General features: G+C 33.4%; 2 protein-coding genes across 2 annotated transcripts in view; one reads left to right on the top strand and one right to left on the bottom strand.

Annotated features, from left to right (window-relative positions):
* The window catches only part of LOC120630715 (ataxin-1-like), a 59,184-nt gene extending 50,710 nt beyond the window's left edge, over positions 1-8,474 (top strand). Inside the window, exon 4 of the mRNA XM_039900003.1 lies at positions 198-8,474. Within this exon, the coding sequence (XP_039755937.1) occupies positions 198-500 (303 nt within the window). The 3' untranslated portion in view covers positions 501-8,474. The remainder of the gene's footprint in view (positions 1-197) is intronic.
* Positions 8,475-12,504: 4,030 nt separating this feature from the next.
* Positions 12,505-17,626, bottom strand: LOC120630351 (anamorsin homolog). Its single transcript, XM_039899551.1, has 5 exons — positions 17,339-17,626; positions 17,025-17,254; positions 16,317-16,482; positions 14,611-14,717; positions 12,505-12,700 (listed from the first exon to the last, which is right to left on the bottom strand). The coding sequence occupies exons 1-5, from the start codon at positions 17,475-17,477 to the stop codon at positions 12,596-12,598; spliced, it is 747 nt and encodes a 248-aa protein (XP_039755485.1). The 5' UTR covers positions 17,478-17,626; the 3' UTR covers positions 12,505-12,595.
* Positions 17,627-18,402: the final 776 nt, after the last annotated feature.

Genomic DNA, 18,402 nt, shown 5'->3' on the forward strand with positions numbered 1-18,402 from the left:
TGAAAGTAATATCTCGATTTTTAGGATTTGTTAAATGTTGACTTTGTCTTGTTATTGCTAGCTTCAGAAAAATATGCTCGAATAATATTGAGTTCTTTAGAAAAACCTATCTTCTAAGTGCCTCTTTTAGCATTGCAGTGTACAATTCGGATATTCTCAATGCTCATAAATTAACGAATTGAATAATTTATTCACAGGTGGAGTTAGAATCGACAGTGGAACACCCGTTCTTCGTCTACGGCAGAGGTTGGGCGTCCTGTAAACCGGAGCGCACGCTCGCTCGGTATGGACTGCACGTACAAAGACTGCAGGTCGGGGATGTTTGCGTATCATTGGTGGCGCGTAAGCACACGACACCAACGACATCCGTCGCTCCCAGTCTCGCGCCTGCACCGCCACAAACACATCCGGAGAACCTTAGTGTGAAAGAGGACGCTCGTAAACGACGCTGGTCGGCGTCTGATGTGTTCGAGGAGGGACCGCCTCTGAAGAAACGTTGAACGACTCGGTCCGACACCGCTATTAAGGAAACAGACACGTTCGTCTACCGCTGAGTCGCGTTTTGTCTCGATCTTGCATCTGGTTGTTATATCGACGCTTTTAATGCACTACCTCTTTTTTGTTGAGAAAAAAAAACTTTTTTAAATGTTTCGATAGATTTAAATTACACTGATATTATAAATGTGGGAGTTCCTATAGATGTTCGGTAGTATGGATTTGAATAGGTATCAACCAGCATACAAGCTATTGCCAATTTTAGTCAGGCTCAGTCGCTGAATCGTGCTCGGTGCTATGCTGACAAACAAACATACCTTTCGCATTTACAATATTAGTATGGATAAAGTGCACTACGTGCAGAGAAATATATTCTAAATTAACTATAAACTCTTAACTATTAACTATACAGTAACAAAAATAAGGTATTGCATTAACACTGAAGATTATTCTTATATACTGAAACGAGACTCTGAACTACCGTAAAATGTACCGTACCTACTGGACAAATCGCCCAGTGATTTGATAGGAAAGAAAAAAAAAAGGAAAATGTTAATTCCTTTCTATTTTTAGTAATTTAATGATAGTATGTTCGTACGTGTGGTTCATAGTGGTAATGTAAAGTTTGCAGCGGTCGGCAATCCACAACGTACGCTTAATATTCTATTTGAAAACTAGGTGCTTTTTTCTGTCGGGTGCTTCTTATACGCGTTTGTGTACAATGTTGTAAATATGTGACTTTCAAATATGTACAGTGGAACACTGTATAATGTGTCTCAAAGTTGTTGTGCACTACTTTTAATGTAACTGGCAACATTCCTCTTTTGTTTTTTTTTTTAAATACACATCAAATAATGCGACGGGATCTTAATACATCACTTGAGCAAGTCGTGTAGGTTCACCGAGGTTGTCAAAAATTCAGAATTTTTGACATGAACCTTGTCTCTTAAATCTTTTCGATTGCGGTGACTTGTTCTTAGGCAGTAACATAGATAAACGAAAAATATAGTTACAATCTTTTTAAATGCAGATCATTAGCCCTCGTTCGAAGCAAATTCCAATAAAAAGCTGGAATTAAACAATTTACGTATTGTTTACTTCAAACGTAACGTAAATAGAATACACAGGATTTATTTAGACAGGCGATAAAAGCGTTGAAGTGCTTTTATATTGCAGTATTGGATTTCGTACACTCGGCTTTAAAGCATTGAATTGAATAACTCTTTCAAAGTTTTTAAAGTGTTTAATGATTTCCGTACTTACATTTCGATCATGGGCGTATGCAAAAGTTAGGTACCTATATATGCTGCCAGTTACAGCTTTTGTAGTAAAATCGTATACTTTACGCGACTCTAATAAAAAAAACTCTCGATTATGCTCAATAGGTGCTAATATTGCTATAAAATACCTACACCAAAGCGTAGTGTGGGGGAAAACTTTCACTAGTTTCTTTCCGTTCAATTTATAATTAAGTATAGTAAACGTATACTATACTTAATTATAAATTGAACTTGTCCAACCAAAGTTAAACTGTATGATTAAACCAGAAACCGGACAGCCCGTAATTATTTAAATTAAAAATACATTCGCTTCATAATGCAGAATCGTTTCGTCGTTTTAGTGAGTTAAAATAATAAATATGAGCACAAATTAAAAAAAACACATTTACCAGATCTTAATGTAGGTTAGATATTGTGATAACTAATGAGATTTAAAATCTAACGTTATGTAAATGCATGTTAAAAAAAAACAGTGGTTAACAATGAATGTTAGTTTCTTACAGTAGTGACGTGCTTATATATCGACTGATTCTAATTTCGCGGACTTAGGAGTTACTGTTGCAGTCACGAAGTTAAGTTTCTTGTTCTTATGGAATTACTTATCTATTTTGACGAAAGGTTGGGAACTTGTTGGAAAAGTTACCGAATCCGTTAACAGTTCATGGTAATATTATTACTCAAACTCATTAATACTAAACGCCACACGGAGTATGCACTAAGCGGGAAATATTCACGAGGACGAGTTATAAGAACTTGAGGAGATTTTTCCATTTTTTAATATCTTCCCGCTTTGTACATCTCCTGTATGCACGCCACTGCAGTCAAGGTATAGATGACGCCTCATATCATCTTTCAATAACCAGTAGGTAATCCTAGTTTTGCGATCAGCCTTATTGTTATTGTTCAATATTCCTTAAACTCTGATTGTTTGACCGTGAATACGGGCGTTTAACTTCGTGACGGCAACTGTATTTTAATGAACAGTCATTGCTAATTATCGTTTCCATGGTTGTGACTGCAGACATATCTATATGATGCATTCTCGTTGCCTATTTCATGAGCTGGTAGCAATGCGCGAACGTTTTAAAATACGCATGGGTAATACAGCTTTAAGAGTCAAACATGTCTTACGGAATTCACATCGGAGATTAACCCTTACTGGATCGTCTGTATACAACATGTAAATAGAAAACCGAAGTAGTACTTCACAGGATTTAGAGGTACATTATGTACTGTCTGGGACTATCTGTAAACCAAAATACCTATTAGTTTTTGGGTACGAGTCACGTCGCGTAGGCACTATGCACGTGTCGCTCTTTTATTCTTCAATAGGGTTGTCATAAGTAATAACGCTTAGAATGTTTTAAACTCGTTTGTATGGAAAAAAATATGTTTCTTTTGATTAAATAGGTTACCAGGGTGTCTCCTTATGAAATACTAATGCATCCTTCAATATTATTTCGTAATTTTGTTACACGTTGTATATTGGTTTTGACTATCTCATAGTGAATATAGTTTTTCAAATAAATGTGTATCGTTGGACATCTAGGGTACCTACTCCTGAACGAATTTAGTACCGTATTTAACTTTTAATTTTAACCTGCATTTTGTCCCACATATGCCGACCGAATCAGTGTAGTTACAGTTGAATCCAATATGTTTGGACGCCTTGATTTACGCGCAAGCTTACTTTAGGGCGGCCATAAAGTTTTAAGATACAATACCATAGATAACTTTCGATAATTCTGTTTGCGTAATTTTCTTGACACATACCAACGTTGAATCGGTATCCGGTATAGATTCATTTTTGTACTGATATATTATCGATGTACCTGTACATACTTTGCATTACCCATCCCTATTTTAAAGAGAAATGACGTATTATGCAATACTAAACTCCGAAATATTGTGTGGTTGTCAAATGTAATATATTAACTAGTACCAATAGTTTACATTAAGAGGTAAAACGCTCTTGTATATCTTATAAGCGCTATTGGAGTTGTATTAATACAGCTCTCATAGCATTTTAAGTTTGTATCTTCGCGCTAGTTGATAAATATATTTATTACACGCGGGCAATAAGTAATTTTCCAATCAATTAATACCGAGTTTTCGTCCCGAATAATGCACGTAAATTTTTGATTTTTAGCATAAAAATTATATATCAAGTATAACATTATTGATGACTTAACGTAACCGGCAAAAACTAATTTTAAGTTATACTTTGAACATTTTAGCAAACATTTTTGTTGTTAAATTGAATTTTTATATAATTAAATTGAAATTTAACCTAAAATACTCAATTTCAGTTCAATACGCATTTATCTGTAAAATGAATCTTTTCCTGTTACGCTTAGTCGGCGGTAATGATTTGATTTAATTGTCCATATAACATTTTATCAAGTCATTACCGCTGACTTACAGAAGTCTTTGAAATAGCATCGATTTTAAAAGAGATTTTGTATATTTTATACGCTTATCGAGCTAGAAAAACTGCCTATTTTTCAATTATCCTGGCATGATGTTTCAGTAGATAAACCTATAAGAATCTAGACTTTATATATTTACTATCTGTAAGTACCCCTAACAACTATACACAAGTGTCAAAAAAAAATCATCCTATTAGAATGAAAAGATAATAAGATATAATTTTTCTGCTAAAGATCAAACGTCCGCTTCGATATCCGGGAACGAAAGTTAGTATAAATACATTAGGATATTATGATTATTCAATATGTAATCAGTGTTTAACTCCTTGGTTTTGTAATTATAGAGATTTCGACGACTGTAGGTTCTCTGCTGAACTAATACTTCAGACAAATAATTAAATCATGTAATATAAATTTTATTCATACAAACTACTGGTGATCGCACACTGTTGCAAAGCCGAAGTGTATTTTTCATCGAAAGAAGGTCCAAGTGATGTCATCCTCAGCATTATTGTTAGCTGGACCTAAGCAGCCGTATCTCCGAATAAAAGTAAACGGCAGATGATTATAACGTTAATTATTTTACATCTTAGACTAAACTACATATAGATTCATCTCGCAGCATTATTCAAATTAGCTTATCACAGACCCTTCTGAAGCGTTAACACATATTTTTAAAGATACATTTCATAGTTTCACTTAAAATAAATTAGAGCCTAGTTAGAGCAATCAAATGCGAACTTTTTCTTAATTTATGAGCTCCAAACTGATACTACTACGTCATCTTAAGATTTTCCAAGAAAATAATATTAAGTATTAAAAACTTTAATGCTGAAGATACTCGCTTTACTCGCTCAATGTACTGCTACTGACAGATTTTCCGTTTTGTGCGGCTATTATGCCGCTTGCGGCTTTTGGTACAATCTGCGATCAACCTTATATATATTGTATAAAGAAATGTCTAATGGTCATGGTTTCTAGACGCCATCGCTATTGGTTTTTTGACGTCCATGTGTGATACACATAACTTTTCTATGAGAAGATGTATACATAATAAAAACACCATCTGTGATATTTTGTAGTTATTGGTCAGAGTAGGTATGAAGTATTGCTTGATTAAAAAAAAGAAATATATATGTTTTAGGATAATAAGTGCGTTATTGGTAAGAGAAGTGTATAGTTATTGTATACTCGAAGGTAATGCACAGATTATATAACACTTAAACAAAACAAGTAGTCTGTGATTGATATACATATATACGTTATTGATGAAATAACGACAAACGCATGGCCATATCACTATCAAATTGATTTTATATATTAAGTGAAGCATAGTAACGTTTTTAACAAACATATTTGTGTTATATGTAATTTAATTTTTACTTTGCATAATACATGAATTGTTTATTTCAAACTTCAACAGACAACAGCAGACCTGGCACTGAAATTGTGATAGTCGCTTGTGTTATTATTGGCTGAAATTATGGTGTTGCCTTCAAATTGTTAATTTCAGCAAATAAAAAAATATTGCGGTCATCACAAACAGTTCCAGGCTTACTAACCCCCAGTGCCTTTAAAACTAATTTTCATACTAAAAACTTCACAGAGGCGATAACGAAAATCTGTCATTTTATAAAGACGTCAAAACGTCATAAAATGACAATTTCACACAAATTTGTCATGTAACTATAAAGCTGCTGTCACGTTTTTACCTTGAAAACTAGAGACTCTGGTTATACTCTTAATTACCTAAATCGATGATTTTCCAATTAAATTAAGATTTATCCTTTGTAACAAACTATGTAAAATTTAAAGTAGTTTTATAAATGGAATACAAACGCTCAAATAAGTCTAGCGTAACATGTACATGTCCGACTCGTTTCGAACACGTCCAGGTTCCTTAATTAAATTGGAATTAAACTGAGTAGTAATGTGCACTTTATACATGCGTAAATGCACTGCCTCCCGTACCTTACCTAACTCGTATTGGGGGATATTATATAGTGTGATTAAAACTTTATGACTTCCGTGCTGTCGCGTTGCTCAACGCAGAATCGCAGACTATCAGCGTAACGTTACAATTAACTGCGTCCGCGAAGCTACACTCGAGATGACTTAAAGTTTAAATCGGACTGTATGTATCATCTATTTTTATTTACTAAGCTGACGATGATTGTCTGCTTACCTAGTAAATAATTAGTGGAATACTCTGGACGGGTCGGATACACGCCAACCGAATCACACGTGAGAATCTGACTTATTTGTGAAAGCTAACATAGTTCTCAAGTCAGTATTGTAATGCGACTTGGCAAACCCTCCCCGCAATGCATCGATGCAGCCAAATGAAAAAAAACACTCGCATGTAAATGAATACGTGTAACACTAGTGAAAGTTTCATTGTACCGTAAAATGTGACGCGCTTGTTAATTGTATGTAAAATGTTATCCGACCATGTTAGCGTATGAACATCGACGATGGTGGATGGTGTTTGTAAAAAAAAAAAAAGAAGTTAATTTGTTGTATAATGTATGTAATATTCTAGTTATTATCGTCTTTATTATTATTTTTAATTGTAATGAAAGATCTCATTTTATTAATCGGTATTTTCTAACAAGGCGCTTTCATTAGATCATGACTAAGCCTACCTCACAAACTTTAAGACTGGGTTCACAACAATGTCGCGATTCGCGCGGGGTAGAGGGCCAAGTGTGAGATGTTCTACGTGCGTTTACTTATTCGATCGCAAAAGTATACTATGATTTAGATGGTACAGCGCCATCTAGTGGAAAGCAAGCTTCCCAGCATTTTAACTAGATGGCGCTCTTTCGATTCCATTACATAAGTAAACGTAGGTAGAAAATCTCACAGTAGGCACTCTGTTCTCGCACGAATTGCGTCAACAGAGCCAGTCGCTATCAAGTCTAAGCAAGATCTCAATTTGATGAAAATAAACTTTTAAAAAGACTGGGACGCTTTACTGAATGTTGTGGGATAGTAGTTTCTTCGAAGATATTACTTAAATTATGAATATAGGGGCATTTATTTTGTAAACGGACGCGCATCGCGGCGGTCCGGTTTGTTTCGACAGGATGGACAATCGTTTAGTACAAAATTCATTACTTACATAAAGTATTATTTCCCAAAATCCAAATTCAAAAAAATAAGTATTAATTTATAATTCCACTAAAGGGTGCTACGCAGTTACCGTGGCAGTTGTTAGAGCACAATCGCGCTTGGTATAAATCGTGTCACGTAAATAGAGTGCTGACGGTCGTTTTTGTTATCCGTATCGCAACAGAATAGCAGTAGGATTCTCTGAGAATTTTATGCGAACGTATGCTTTTTGCCTATTGTTATATAATTTATAACCATTATCCTCAGCTCATTAGGTGTCTTACTACTGACCAAAGTCCCCCTTTCTCATAAGAGTGCTTAGACCAAAGGGTAGATTGGAGAAGCCTGGAACCCTTCACTAATGCGGTATAATGGGCTTTACAAATTACTAATAATAATTACTAGTAATAATAACTGGGGTCATCGGCGTAACGTGCTCTTAAAAGAAAATCCTAACTTGGCACGACTTAGAACTCGTGAGCCATAATAGCAAAATTATCAAATTACCAGACCAACAAAGCAGTCATTTTATGCCCAAATTAAATTTTTACAACAATAAATAACTATAATGCCGAAAGTATAGATGCAGATAAACTACTGGGAAAAAAATCTCAATAGTTCAACGCTTTAACTAAATGGTTGATGTAGTTGGAATGAGCGAATTTTATAAATCTCTGCAGGTTAATCAGCCCTTTATTTACGTGACACAAACTATACGAAACTTTCTTAATAATGTTTTATAGAAGATTTACATAATATGTATTGGCACAATCAATGTTCTTCCGCGCCTTTGATATATTATTTAGTGCGTCAATTAATTTAAATGTACCCATGCAGTTTAATTGCTTGGGCACCCATTAATTAAGTCATTCCTTTGCACTTATTTATGAAAATTGTATCTTAATTTCCCTTCTTTGGGAAACAAGATTAGATCCAGTATAATTTGCTTAGCTAAATTGTACCTTATTAATAACCGTGACATAACGCCAGAATAAATATGCAGTGTCTTGTTACACTTCAACTGACAGCACCTTTCAGATGTCAGAACAACTGCAGAATTACTCCGACGTTATGCAACGTTTATGAATAAAGCCTGTAACGTTTTGAAAATTTCATGTTTTTTATGAATTTTGTTTTAACTTTTAGAAATATAACATAATGCAAAACTTTGTTTAAAACTCCTTTTAAATTATCATTCAAGTCTTTTTTATATATTATATAGATTGCATTGATTTTTTTAAATTAACTGTCTGCTTTAAAATTTAATAGATTTAAAATAATAAAATTAATTTATTCAATTAAAACAAACAACTGAATTAAATCTAAAATATACCCGATTCCACAACAGCCAATCTTTGCCCATTAAGGGTTCGGCCTTCCGGAAGACCAAACTAATGATGACAAAAATTGCCAATAAATAACATGTCCCATAAAAATGACCCGCCAAAAAAAATAAAAATGCATTATGTTATACTGTAACTTCTCTAGATTGATATTTTTTTTATATGAAAATCGATAATTTCCGCACATTTATCATATTTTCTGCGCTAGCAACATCGCTTACATTTGCCTATATTATTCATCTTTAAAATCTAATTTGTTGAGTTAATAAGTGTTGATAGGAGTATTTGAGTGTGGTGTGACTGATAATTTAGGTGTTACAAATATAGTTGCAACATTATAGAAATACGTTGAAAGAATTTTTAACTGGCGTCATGGCTCTCAGTTATAGCCCATAGGAAATTTGTTTTTAAGTAAATGTTGCCAATGTTTAGGTACGGCCAGTAATGGTTTCCATTTTAATATTAATTTGCAATAGCAACATTAGAAAGATTGTTTGACACAAATGATTGTGCCATCCTCTTCAGTGTGTATTTCATAAATTCTGTTTTTTGTTTTGGTAATATACCGACCAAAGAGGTTAACCCTCAATAAAATATTCAATATTATTTCACTCTACCATAGATAATTTTGTGATAGCATATTGAGAACAGGTTAAAATTTAAAAAAAACTTTCTTAGATTTCTAACCATTTTATTTCCTCGTGTTCACAATTTTTGACCAATACTTTAAAACTGTTTTCAATATGTAACAAATTAGGAAATGGAGAAATGTTGTGTCATTTAATAATAGATAAATAAATATAAATTGTTATATAATTATATGACGAATATGGCAAATATTATATATTATGTATATTTTATTGTATAGCGAAATGAGTACTATTTCAAATTAATGTAAATGAAGAAATGTTATAGAACGATGATATGTTAAAACTAAGTTAACTGTTTGTAAAAAGAAAAGAGAATATGTATAAATGAATATTTGCTAACATCCTTGTTTGATTTTATATACCTAGCCACAAAAAGAAAGCCTAAACAACTTCTTCTTTTTTTTTTGCTGGATAAGTATTACTATTACTACTATTATTTAAGTATACTCACGTGCCACAGCGACCTAATAAGGAGTTCTCAAGTTCGGTATTAAGTATAGATAGCCCGATAATAACCTGTATAAACCAATATCGGTTTATTAAATACGAGCGTAAGGTCACTTTTCATCAGAGCCGTGCGATGTAGCCAAGTATTGAGCGAGTTCAAAGATATGGTTCGAAAGTGTGACCGTTTCTACTAGCGTATCGTTAGCTCACATTTTAAGGTAGCTAACACGCACCTCTCTTTGTATAAAAAACACAGCTTCGTTAACATTTTTACCCGTATCCGCCAGCGTGTAATGTTTGTGGATAACATATTATAATCATATCCTAAGCTATACAGCTTAATCATTATCATGCACATGGTTTTGACCACGATATGCATAAAGCAAGGATGCAGCAGCTGATGGCATAAAATAGGAAATCCGTGAACTATGAGATTTGGGCGGGGCTGTTTTTTGTCTGTATGAAGTGCACGCTACTGAGCTTAGAACATATCTGGTGCTAAAAGTAGCCCAAGCCGATGATTTAATAAAGGATTAACTAAAGATTAGGTTAAATTCCGCACGTAAAATAAATGCTTAAATGTTTATACAAAGTCCTAACACTTATTAAAAAGGGTTTATTTTGTGTGTTTCTAGCTTTGTTTAGCCCATACAAAAGTTTAGCCCATAAAATAGTTCATCACATCATCCCATTACCGACCCACTACAAAGCACGAGGGGTTAAAACTCCACAGTCTTAACCCCTTCTCATGTTTTCAAACAGTGTTCATTGTAAAGTCAACATCTCCTGAGGATGCTCCGGTTTCGGAGCGAAACATGCGTAGAGGGTACATTGCCCAAGTTTTTTTTTGTGGAGTATAAGGATTGAAGAAATTATAAATTACACCATACATATTCTCTTGCTTTTCGCGGAGTATAGCAAATTAAGCTTAATTTTCATAATATATCATGGATGTCCGCAAAGTAACGCCTGCTTCTATCCAATATTTATGTAGAACTCTCGCATGCAGGTTTCCTCACGATGTTTTCCATCACCGTGGAAGCAAGTGATAATTAGTTAAAACGCACATAACTTAGAAAGTTAGGGGTGCGAGCTGGGATTCGAACTAACACTATCACCACTTCATAATTCAAAATTCATTTATTTCAAGTAGGCCTAATACAAGCACTTTTGAAACGTCAAGTCTGTCCGTGTGTAGTGACTCTACCACCGGTTCGGAAGGCAGATTCTACCGAGAAGAAGCCGGCAAGAAACTCAGCAGTTGCTCTTTTCCAACATCAAAAATTTACATTTTATATTTTAACATTCATTTTTCTATCTTGTGAGAGATGAAAGCGGAGCCGGATGCTTCCAAGCAACCTTGTCATTAAGAAACTCATCAATTGTATAATAACCTCGCTGTAATAAATGTGTTTTAACACATTCTTTAAACTTATGGATTGGTAGGTCCAAAATTACCTTAGGAATCATATTATAAAAGCGTATACTCAATCCCACAAATGACTTCTGCACCTTTCGCAGACGATATGCAGATGTCACTAATTTATGACCATTTCTTGTAAGTCGACTGTTTATATCCACTTTTTGTTTATAAAGACTAATATGTTGTCTTACAAATACTATATTGTTATAAATGTATTGTGAGGCTACCGTAAGTATACCAATTTCTTTAAATTTTTCACGGAGGGATTCACGTGATTTAAGTTTATATATTGACCGTACAGCTCTTTTCTGCAATATGAATATAGTTTCAATATCAGCAGCTTTGCCCCATAATAAGATCCCGTAAGACATCACACTATGAAAGTACGCGAAGTAAACAAGTCTTGCTGTTTCTACGTCAGTAATCTGTCTAATTTTCCTGACGGCGTAGGCAGCCGAGCTTAGTTTACCTGCTAGTGTATCTATATGGGTACCCCACTGAAGCTTACAATCCAAGGTCATGCCCAGAAAAACTGTGGAATCTTCCATTTTTAGTGATTCTCCATTTATTATTATATTTTTATTAACTTTCTTTACATTTGGTAAAATAAATTCCACACACTTAGTTTTTTTTGCATTTAAAAGTAAATTATTGACAGTAAACCAGTGCGACACATGCGACATAGCACGGCTTACATCGTCAGAGTTGTCTCTACCTCTATCAGTTTTAAAAATTAGAGATGTATCATCAGCAAACAGTACAATGTCACAGGTTTCACTGACATGGTGTGGTAGATCATTTATATACACCAAAAATAGAAAGGGACCCAAGATTGAACCCTGTGGGACACCCATTGACGTAGCCGACCCCTGCGACTTAATGTCTTTTATGCAAACCCTTTGGGTTCTGTCACTGAGATAAGAGGCAACCAAATTTAGTGCAACGTTTTTGATACCATAATGGGCTAGTTTAAGAAGCAAGGTTTTATGATCGACACAATCGAATGCTTTGGATAGATCACAAAAAACACCAATGGCATTCTGCGAACGTTCCCAGGCATCGTACACATGTTTTAAAAGTTTAGCGCCTGCATCCGTGGTGCTACGACCTTTAGTAAAACCGTACTGCTCCGGATGTAGTAAGTTATTTACATTGAAGTGATTCAAAAGTTGATTTAATATAATTTTTTCAAAGACCTTACTAAGAGCTGGTAAGATTGAAATGGGTCTGTAATTGTTAATGTCGTTTTTATTGCCAGATTTAAATCTAAATTTAAAAAATTTATTCAGTTAATAGTTAATCAACCTAAATGAAAAAAATTACTTTGAGAATGACAGAATTAATTTATTATCATAAGGCATCACAACATAAAATACGAAGCGTATAAAGAAACTAAGTTATATAGTAAAATGTTTCATATATCCGACTTGAGGTCCAACATAACCTTTTCGCCCGGTTTGAAGGCAGGCATCCCGAGGTAAGGACACGTGGCACAACGGAACGCGTCGCCGAGGTAACACTGGAAATTAAAAAGCATAATTTAGACATCAAATATTTCAATTCCCAAAAAAAAAAAAACAATTTGACCCATCGAGTATCGAGTGAAGTCTATTAATCGATATAGTATGCGAAATTAAAGACACAACTCACTAAGTTGTGGTTTTAATTGGTTTATGCCGGCACGGTCAATTTGGGCATTCTTAATTTCTGAATTTTATTTCGTTTGGCATAGTAGAAGGCTGCGGCCTAGGCTAATTATCACCTTAGAAATCTATTGGGGGTTAACGAATGCCATAACAAGAACATGATAAATAAATAAACAATAATAAATAAAATATACTACGAAAATACACACACCGCCATCTAGCCCCAAAGTAAGCGTAGCTTGTGTTATGGGTATTTAGATGGCTGAAGAATATTTTTATGAATAATATACATAAATACTTATAATATACAGATAAACACCCAGACACTGAAAAACATCACTCTCGAACTCAGAAAGCAGGGTCGGCCAACTGGCCGTCAAACAATGCCTCGATTGAAATCATGATATGACAATAACATAAACAGGCTTTCTAAACCTTTGGCTAATCTATCTTGGCTAATTATCTAATTATAATAATTTCGCAGCTTCGAATCCGGTTACTGATTCACACGTTCGGGCTATTGCGATGGCAACCGCTTCGTGTTTGGGAGACATTTTAAAGTCTTCCAATTTCAAATTGTTTCCAGACGCTTGTACGTTACTATATGAAGTTCTCAGTCATCCGCAATTACATCCACAAAAGCCTAAAGTCACGCAAAAATACCTCTGATTTTATAACTCAATTATTTTATTAATTGCAATACAAGTTGACGAATTTATTCATTGCCAAAAACTCCTATGTCATATTTTACATATGCATCAAAAGTGCCATCTATGTGCCTATTTGATTAAACAAATATTTGACTTTGACATTATAATAGATAGATCAACTGGCAACAGCTATCGAAACACTCCAATGACACTTCAGAGAATACAAAAATGTAGTTATAGTCGTAAAAAAGTAATAGGCCCGTTTTGACATTTGTCATCGCTACGTAACTAGTAATGGAACCATAAGACTCGGTACTCGATACATCCAAGTTTGTATCAGTACTTGATTGATATGATTATGTATTGTAAAGTGTTCGTTCGTTCAAAGTATTCCTTTAACTTCACAACCAATTCGCGTTGATTATACTTCCACTTTTCAACATATTGAAACAGAGTTCGTACTATATAACAACAAACACAAAAATCGAGTCAAATCACTATGTTTAAATCAATGTCCAAAGTAGAAGAGCCAAAGTTTACGTAATAGTAAACAATATATATCAAACTTAAACGAGCGCACAGTCAACTTTACAAGATGGGGAACGAAAAACTGCGCAGTGCGCGCGGGGACGCTTCAGTCATGTGCCGCTTGGTCAGATACATCAACTCAGACTCATTATTTAGAACCCAGTGTCGTCAATTCAAAATTTTATTTGCGGCTTTGAGAACCAAGCTCATTCTTTGCAGTAAAGATTACTACAGAATATTTAATTTCGATATTCAGTAAAAAAAATGGTTACAACTCTAGAATAAAAAAAAAAAAGACTGAGAACGTAACTGTTTTCGAAACGTTTCGCAACAATTAAAAATTACATGCTACTATAAAGTAAGCGCAAAAAGAATACTCGCGATATATTCTTTCATATTATTTAACGTCCCAAAAAAATTTAAGTATTTTTTAAAACACTGTATGTAATTGACTTTTATTTTATTGTTTTTTTCAGTTTTGTTCCAAGTTACATTCTATGGTCTTGCACAAATGTCAAAACGGGCCTATTAAATTTTTACGACTATAGTCTATTAACATTTAATTCTATTGATAACTATGATAATGATAAAAAAATGATCCTTACACTGCCGCAGGACGATTTCGGTGTTTCTTTGGTCTCCCCTTTTAACTCTTCAGCTAAGCCACAAGAACAATCTGCACACGCCTTTCGTTTTCCGGTTGTAGCACAAACTGAAACAGAAATTGGTTGCATTTAACAATCTGGCTTGCTGTTTAAGTTAGAAGTACGGAGAGCACTTAACTATTTAAGCAAAGTATAAGACATACGTATTTAGATTATTGTTTTATATTTAATACAGTATATAAGTGTAAGACACTTATATAATAATATTCATTAACTCATATAACTATTGAACTCATTTGTATGCAATTGTAAAAATTGGTGTTTGAACAATTTTTATTTTTCCTAAGGTAATTTCTGCCCTTCTAAATAGAGCCTCATTTACCAATTCAAGACAAATACAATATTATATGATTTTTTTATTGTCAATGTTGCTTGGAAGCATACTGCCCTGCTTTCAACAATAGCTCGACAGAATAATGATTGTAAAGTTCTTAAATTTGGATGTTGGAAAAGAGCAACGGTTGAGTTCTTTGGCTTCTCAGTAGAATCTGCCTTCTTTCTGTGATAGTCACTACAAACAGACAAACTGGCTATTGACAAAGTTTCAGCAGTTGACCGTCGATATGATTTTGATGCGATTGTGCTTCAGAACTACCCACTTACAATTTACAATTTATTTATTGTGCGCTCCACAATGCAATTTTATATAATTACCCTCTTTTTGTAAATTAGCCTGTAAGTTTCATTTAAGTGGAAATTCCTTCGTGGAACAATAAATATCTTAAACCAGAAAGTTAAAAAAGTGCTTATAGTAAGTATGGTTCACTTAAAAGTAATGAATTTTTAATTGGAGTGTTTGAAGTTATAACATATTCAAAAACAAGACAGTTATGTTTAGCACTACATTCTAAGATCTGTTACATATTTAGATATAACAAATATTTGATACATAAATTCAATAAACAAACATTAGAATCCATAGAATTGATAAAAACAATATGAAATAATATAGATTGGAACACGAACATAATATTTATTATACCTAAACACAAATATATTACTTTTTGTTCTCATATATAAATCCTCATTAGTTTTTCCCATTCATTTTCATGTTATCTTTAATCAATCTAAATTTACTAGACCAGTCATTCATTTATATAGGTACAAAAAATAACAACAGGTTTCCTGGCATTGAAGTGTGACATTCAAACGAGTCACTACACTTGGAACACAAAACCTCAGTATTGGCTGTCCTACTATTTGAAACACAATACCTCAACATTGTTTATCATTGTGATAAATCAGATGATAATCTTGCATTTTAGATAGTATTACTAAAATTGTAATTCCTAACCACAATTAATAGAATTCAGTTAAAAAACACAACAAATGCTTTAGAAAGCTACGGTCAAGTATTTTTAATATAAATATTTTTTATTAATAATGACAAGGCAAATGGAGGTGTGTTTAATATACTTTACCTAGTACTAATATTTAAATTTACTGTAAATTTTTCAAACTTTATTTGGGTAGTGCTTTTTTGAACCAGCTTGTATATGTAAATAAAGCTTGGCCATTTTGAAAAATACAAACCTATTTAATAAAAACGAACCTATTTAGGTAGTCACAGTTATTAGCAAAAATCAAATCCATGGCTGAAAAGATATCAATCTAGAGTTTTTAACAAAGTTTTCATTCATATTTACCTCGTAAAGACTGCTGATCTGGCTTTATTAAGTCATCCTCATCTAGCAAAACATCCGAGTCAATAATTTCATCATCATTGGACCCCGCCCATGCTTCTTCCACTGTATCATCTAGTTTCCATACAGCTGGCTTGTTATTTAACTTAAGGAATACTTTTGCACCCACCTGTGATTTTAACAGTAATTCAGTTGTTGATTAATGGGCCATACTGTACTAATTCTACTTTATAAATTGAACTCAAGAGTGTGTTATGTTATGAATGTATCAGAGAATGATTGTAAGGATATAGTTCCAAATTTCTTACATACAAACAAAAAAAAAATTATTGCATTATTGTAAGTTGTTGGCTGCATTTTTGACATCTTTTGGCCTAGCCCTTTAAAGATAAAAAAAAAAGTATGTTCAAAATTACCTGGGTTTCTACAATTCTTACTGCACAATATGTAAGTAACTAAAAATCAAGAACCAGTTTAAACCTAAATTTAAGTCAAGTTCAGTTTAAGTATAGTTTACTGTGATATGATACACATTTGTTATTTTACATTAAACATTTGTTATTTTTAAAGGACTTCATAGTAGTATTGAATGATTTGTTCTTGACAATAAAGTCATTGTTTTGTCGTACCTAAATGTAATTTTAGAGAATTAAAACCTGTGTATATGTTCACAGAATTCCCCTTAAATTTCTTCTCAGCTCAGTTTCTTACCTCAAATTTTGGTTTTTCTGCAGAGAATACATTTTCTTCAATTTTTGTGACATTTAAAAATCCATTTAGTTTGAGCGCTGAACTAATATCTATTTTGTCTTTGAGAATAATTTTACCACTGGGTTTTAATAGCTTAATTAAAAGAGCAAGTAGGCTATCACTGTGCTGCATTGAGTGTGGAGGCAACCAGTTCGATAATATCACGTCGAATGATGAAAGAGGCCTCGAATCTGCAACATTATTACATCAAACTAATTATTATGAATAAGTTAACAAATTTGATTGATTGATATAAAAAAGGAAGTTCATATTACCTTCAGCAATCATACTCGAGTTTTCTAGAACAACAGAGGCATTAAGTTTTTGAATTTCATTGACTAAATTACTTAGATCATTTGGGTCATTGTTGTTCCACAGGATTAATACGTTGTTTCCACTTTTGATGTTATTCATAGTTGCAAAATGGTTTTTGTTTGTTAATAATATATTGTAAACTGACTTTAAAGCACTGAATAACACAATTTGCCACTTAACGGCGAATAATCAAACACTAAACGCAGTAAATAATCGTGAACCTGAACGTGACTGAGATTTAAAAATTGATTTTTATTGCCTTTTTTGTGACTGTCAAAATTGACGTGAAATGTCAATTTTGACAGTCACAGATGATTATTTTCTACAGACTCTCATATTATCGTTTTTCTTCTTTCCGATATTTCTTTACAGATTACCCGCAGAAACACAGGTACCAAAATATCTTCTATCTAGGAATAACGTTAGATGGGGCTCTCATGTAAATAATTTATCGCACAGGCTTAATTCTGATGTCTATGCGGTAAAGAAGATACGCGATAGGACCGACTATTTTAATAACCGAATATTTTAGTTACTTTCACATCATTATGTCATATGGAATTTTACTATGGGGGAACGTTGCTGATATTATTACAAAATGGGTCCGAGAAAGTCATTGAGAGATAAATTTAAAGAATACCCTGTATAGTCAATACATATTTGAAAATTAGTAAGCTTATCGAAAAGTCTTATTGTAGTATAAAAGACTATGTAATCGATAAAAGAGCTTGGCTGTGAATTGGCTCTAACCAGGTTGCTCTTTTAATAATTTTAAATGACAATGTGAGATGTTGTATAAAAGAACACCCTGCTAAGTTCGTTGAGGGCTTCTTCTTAGACTAGGCTTCGTGTTAGACTAGGCGTTTGGAACCCTCTCGTAACTTTAGTTTTAACTTAATGAGCTAAGAACAATTAAAAATAATCCTAAAAAATTAACAGTTGACTCTTGACAGTTTGTTATCAATAATCTGTGATTTTGATTGTTGACAGCTGTGCTATGTGCAGTTACCTGCACAGCTGTCAA

The sequence above is a fragment of the Pararge aegeria genome, chromosome 16 (genome assembly GCF_905163445.1).
Source record: "Pararge aegeria chromosome 16, ilParAegt1.1, whole genome shotgun sequence".
NCBI lineage: Eukaryota > Metazoa > Arthropoda > Insecta > Lepidoptera > Nymphalidae > Pararge > Pararge aegeria.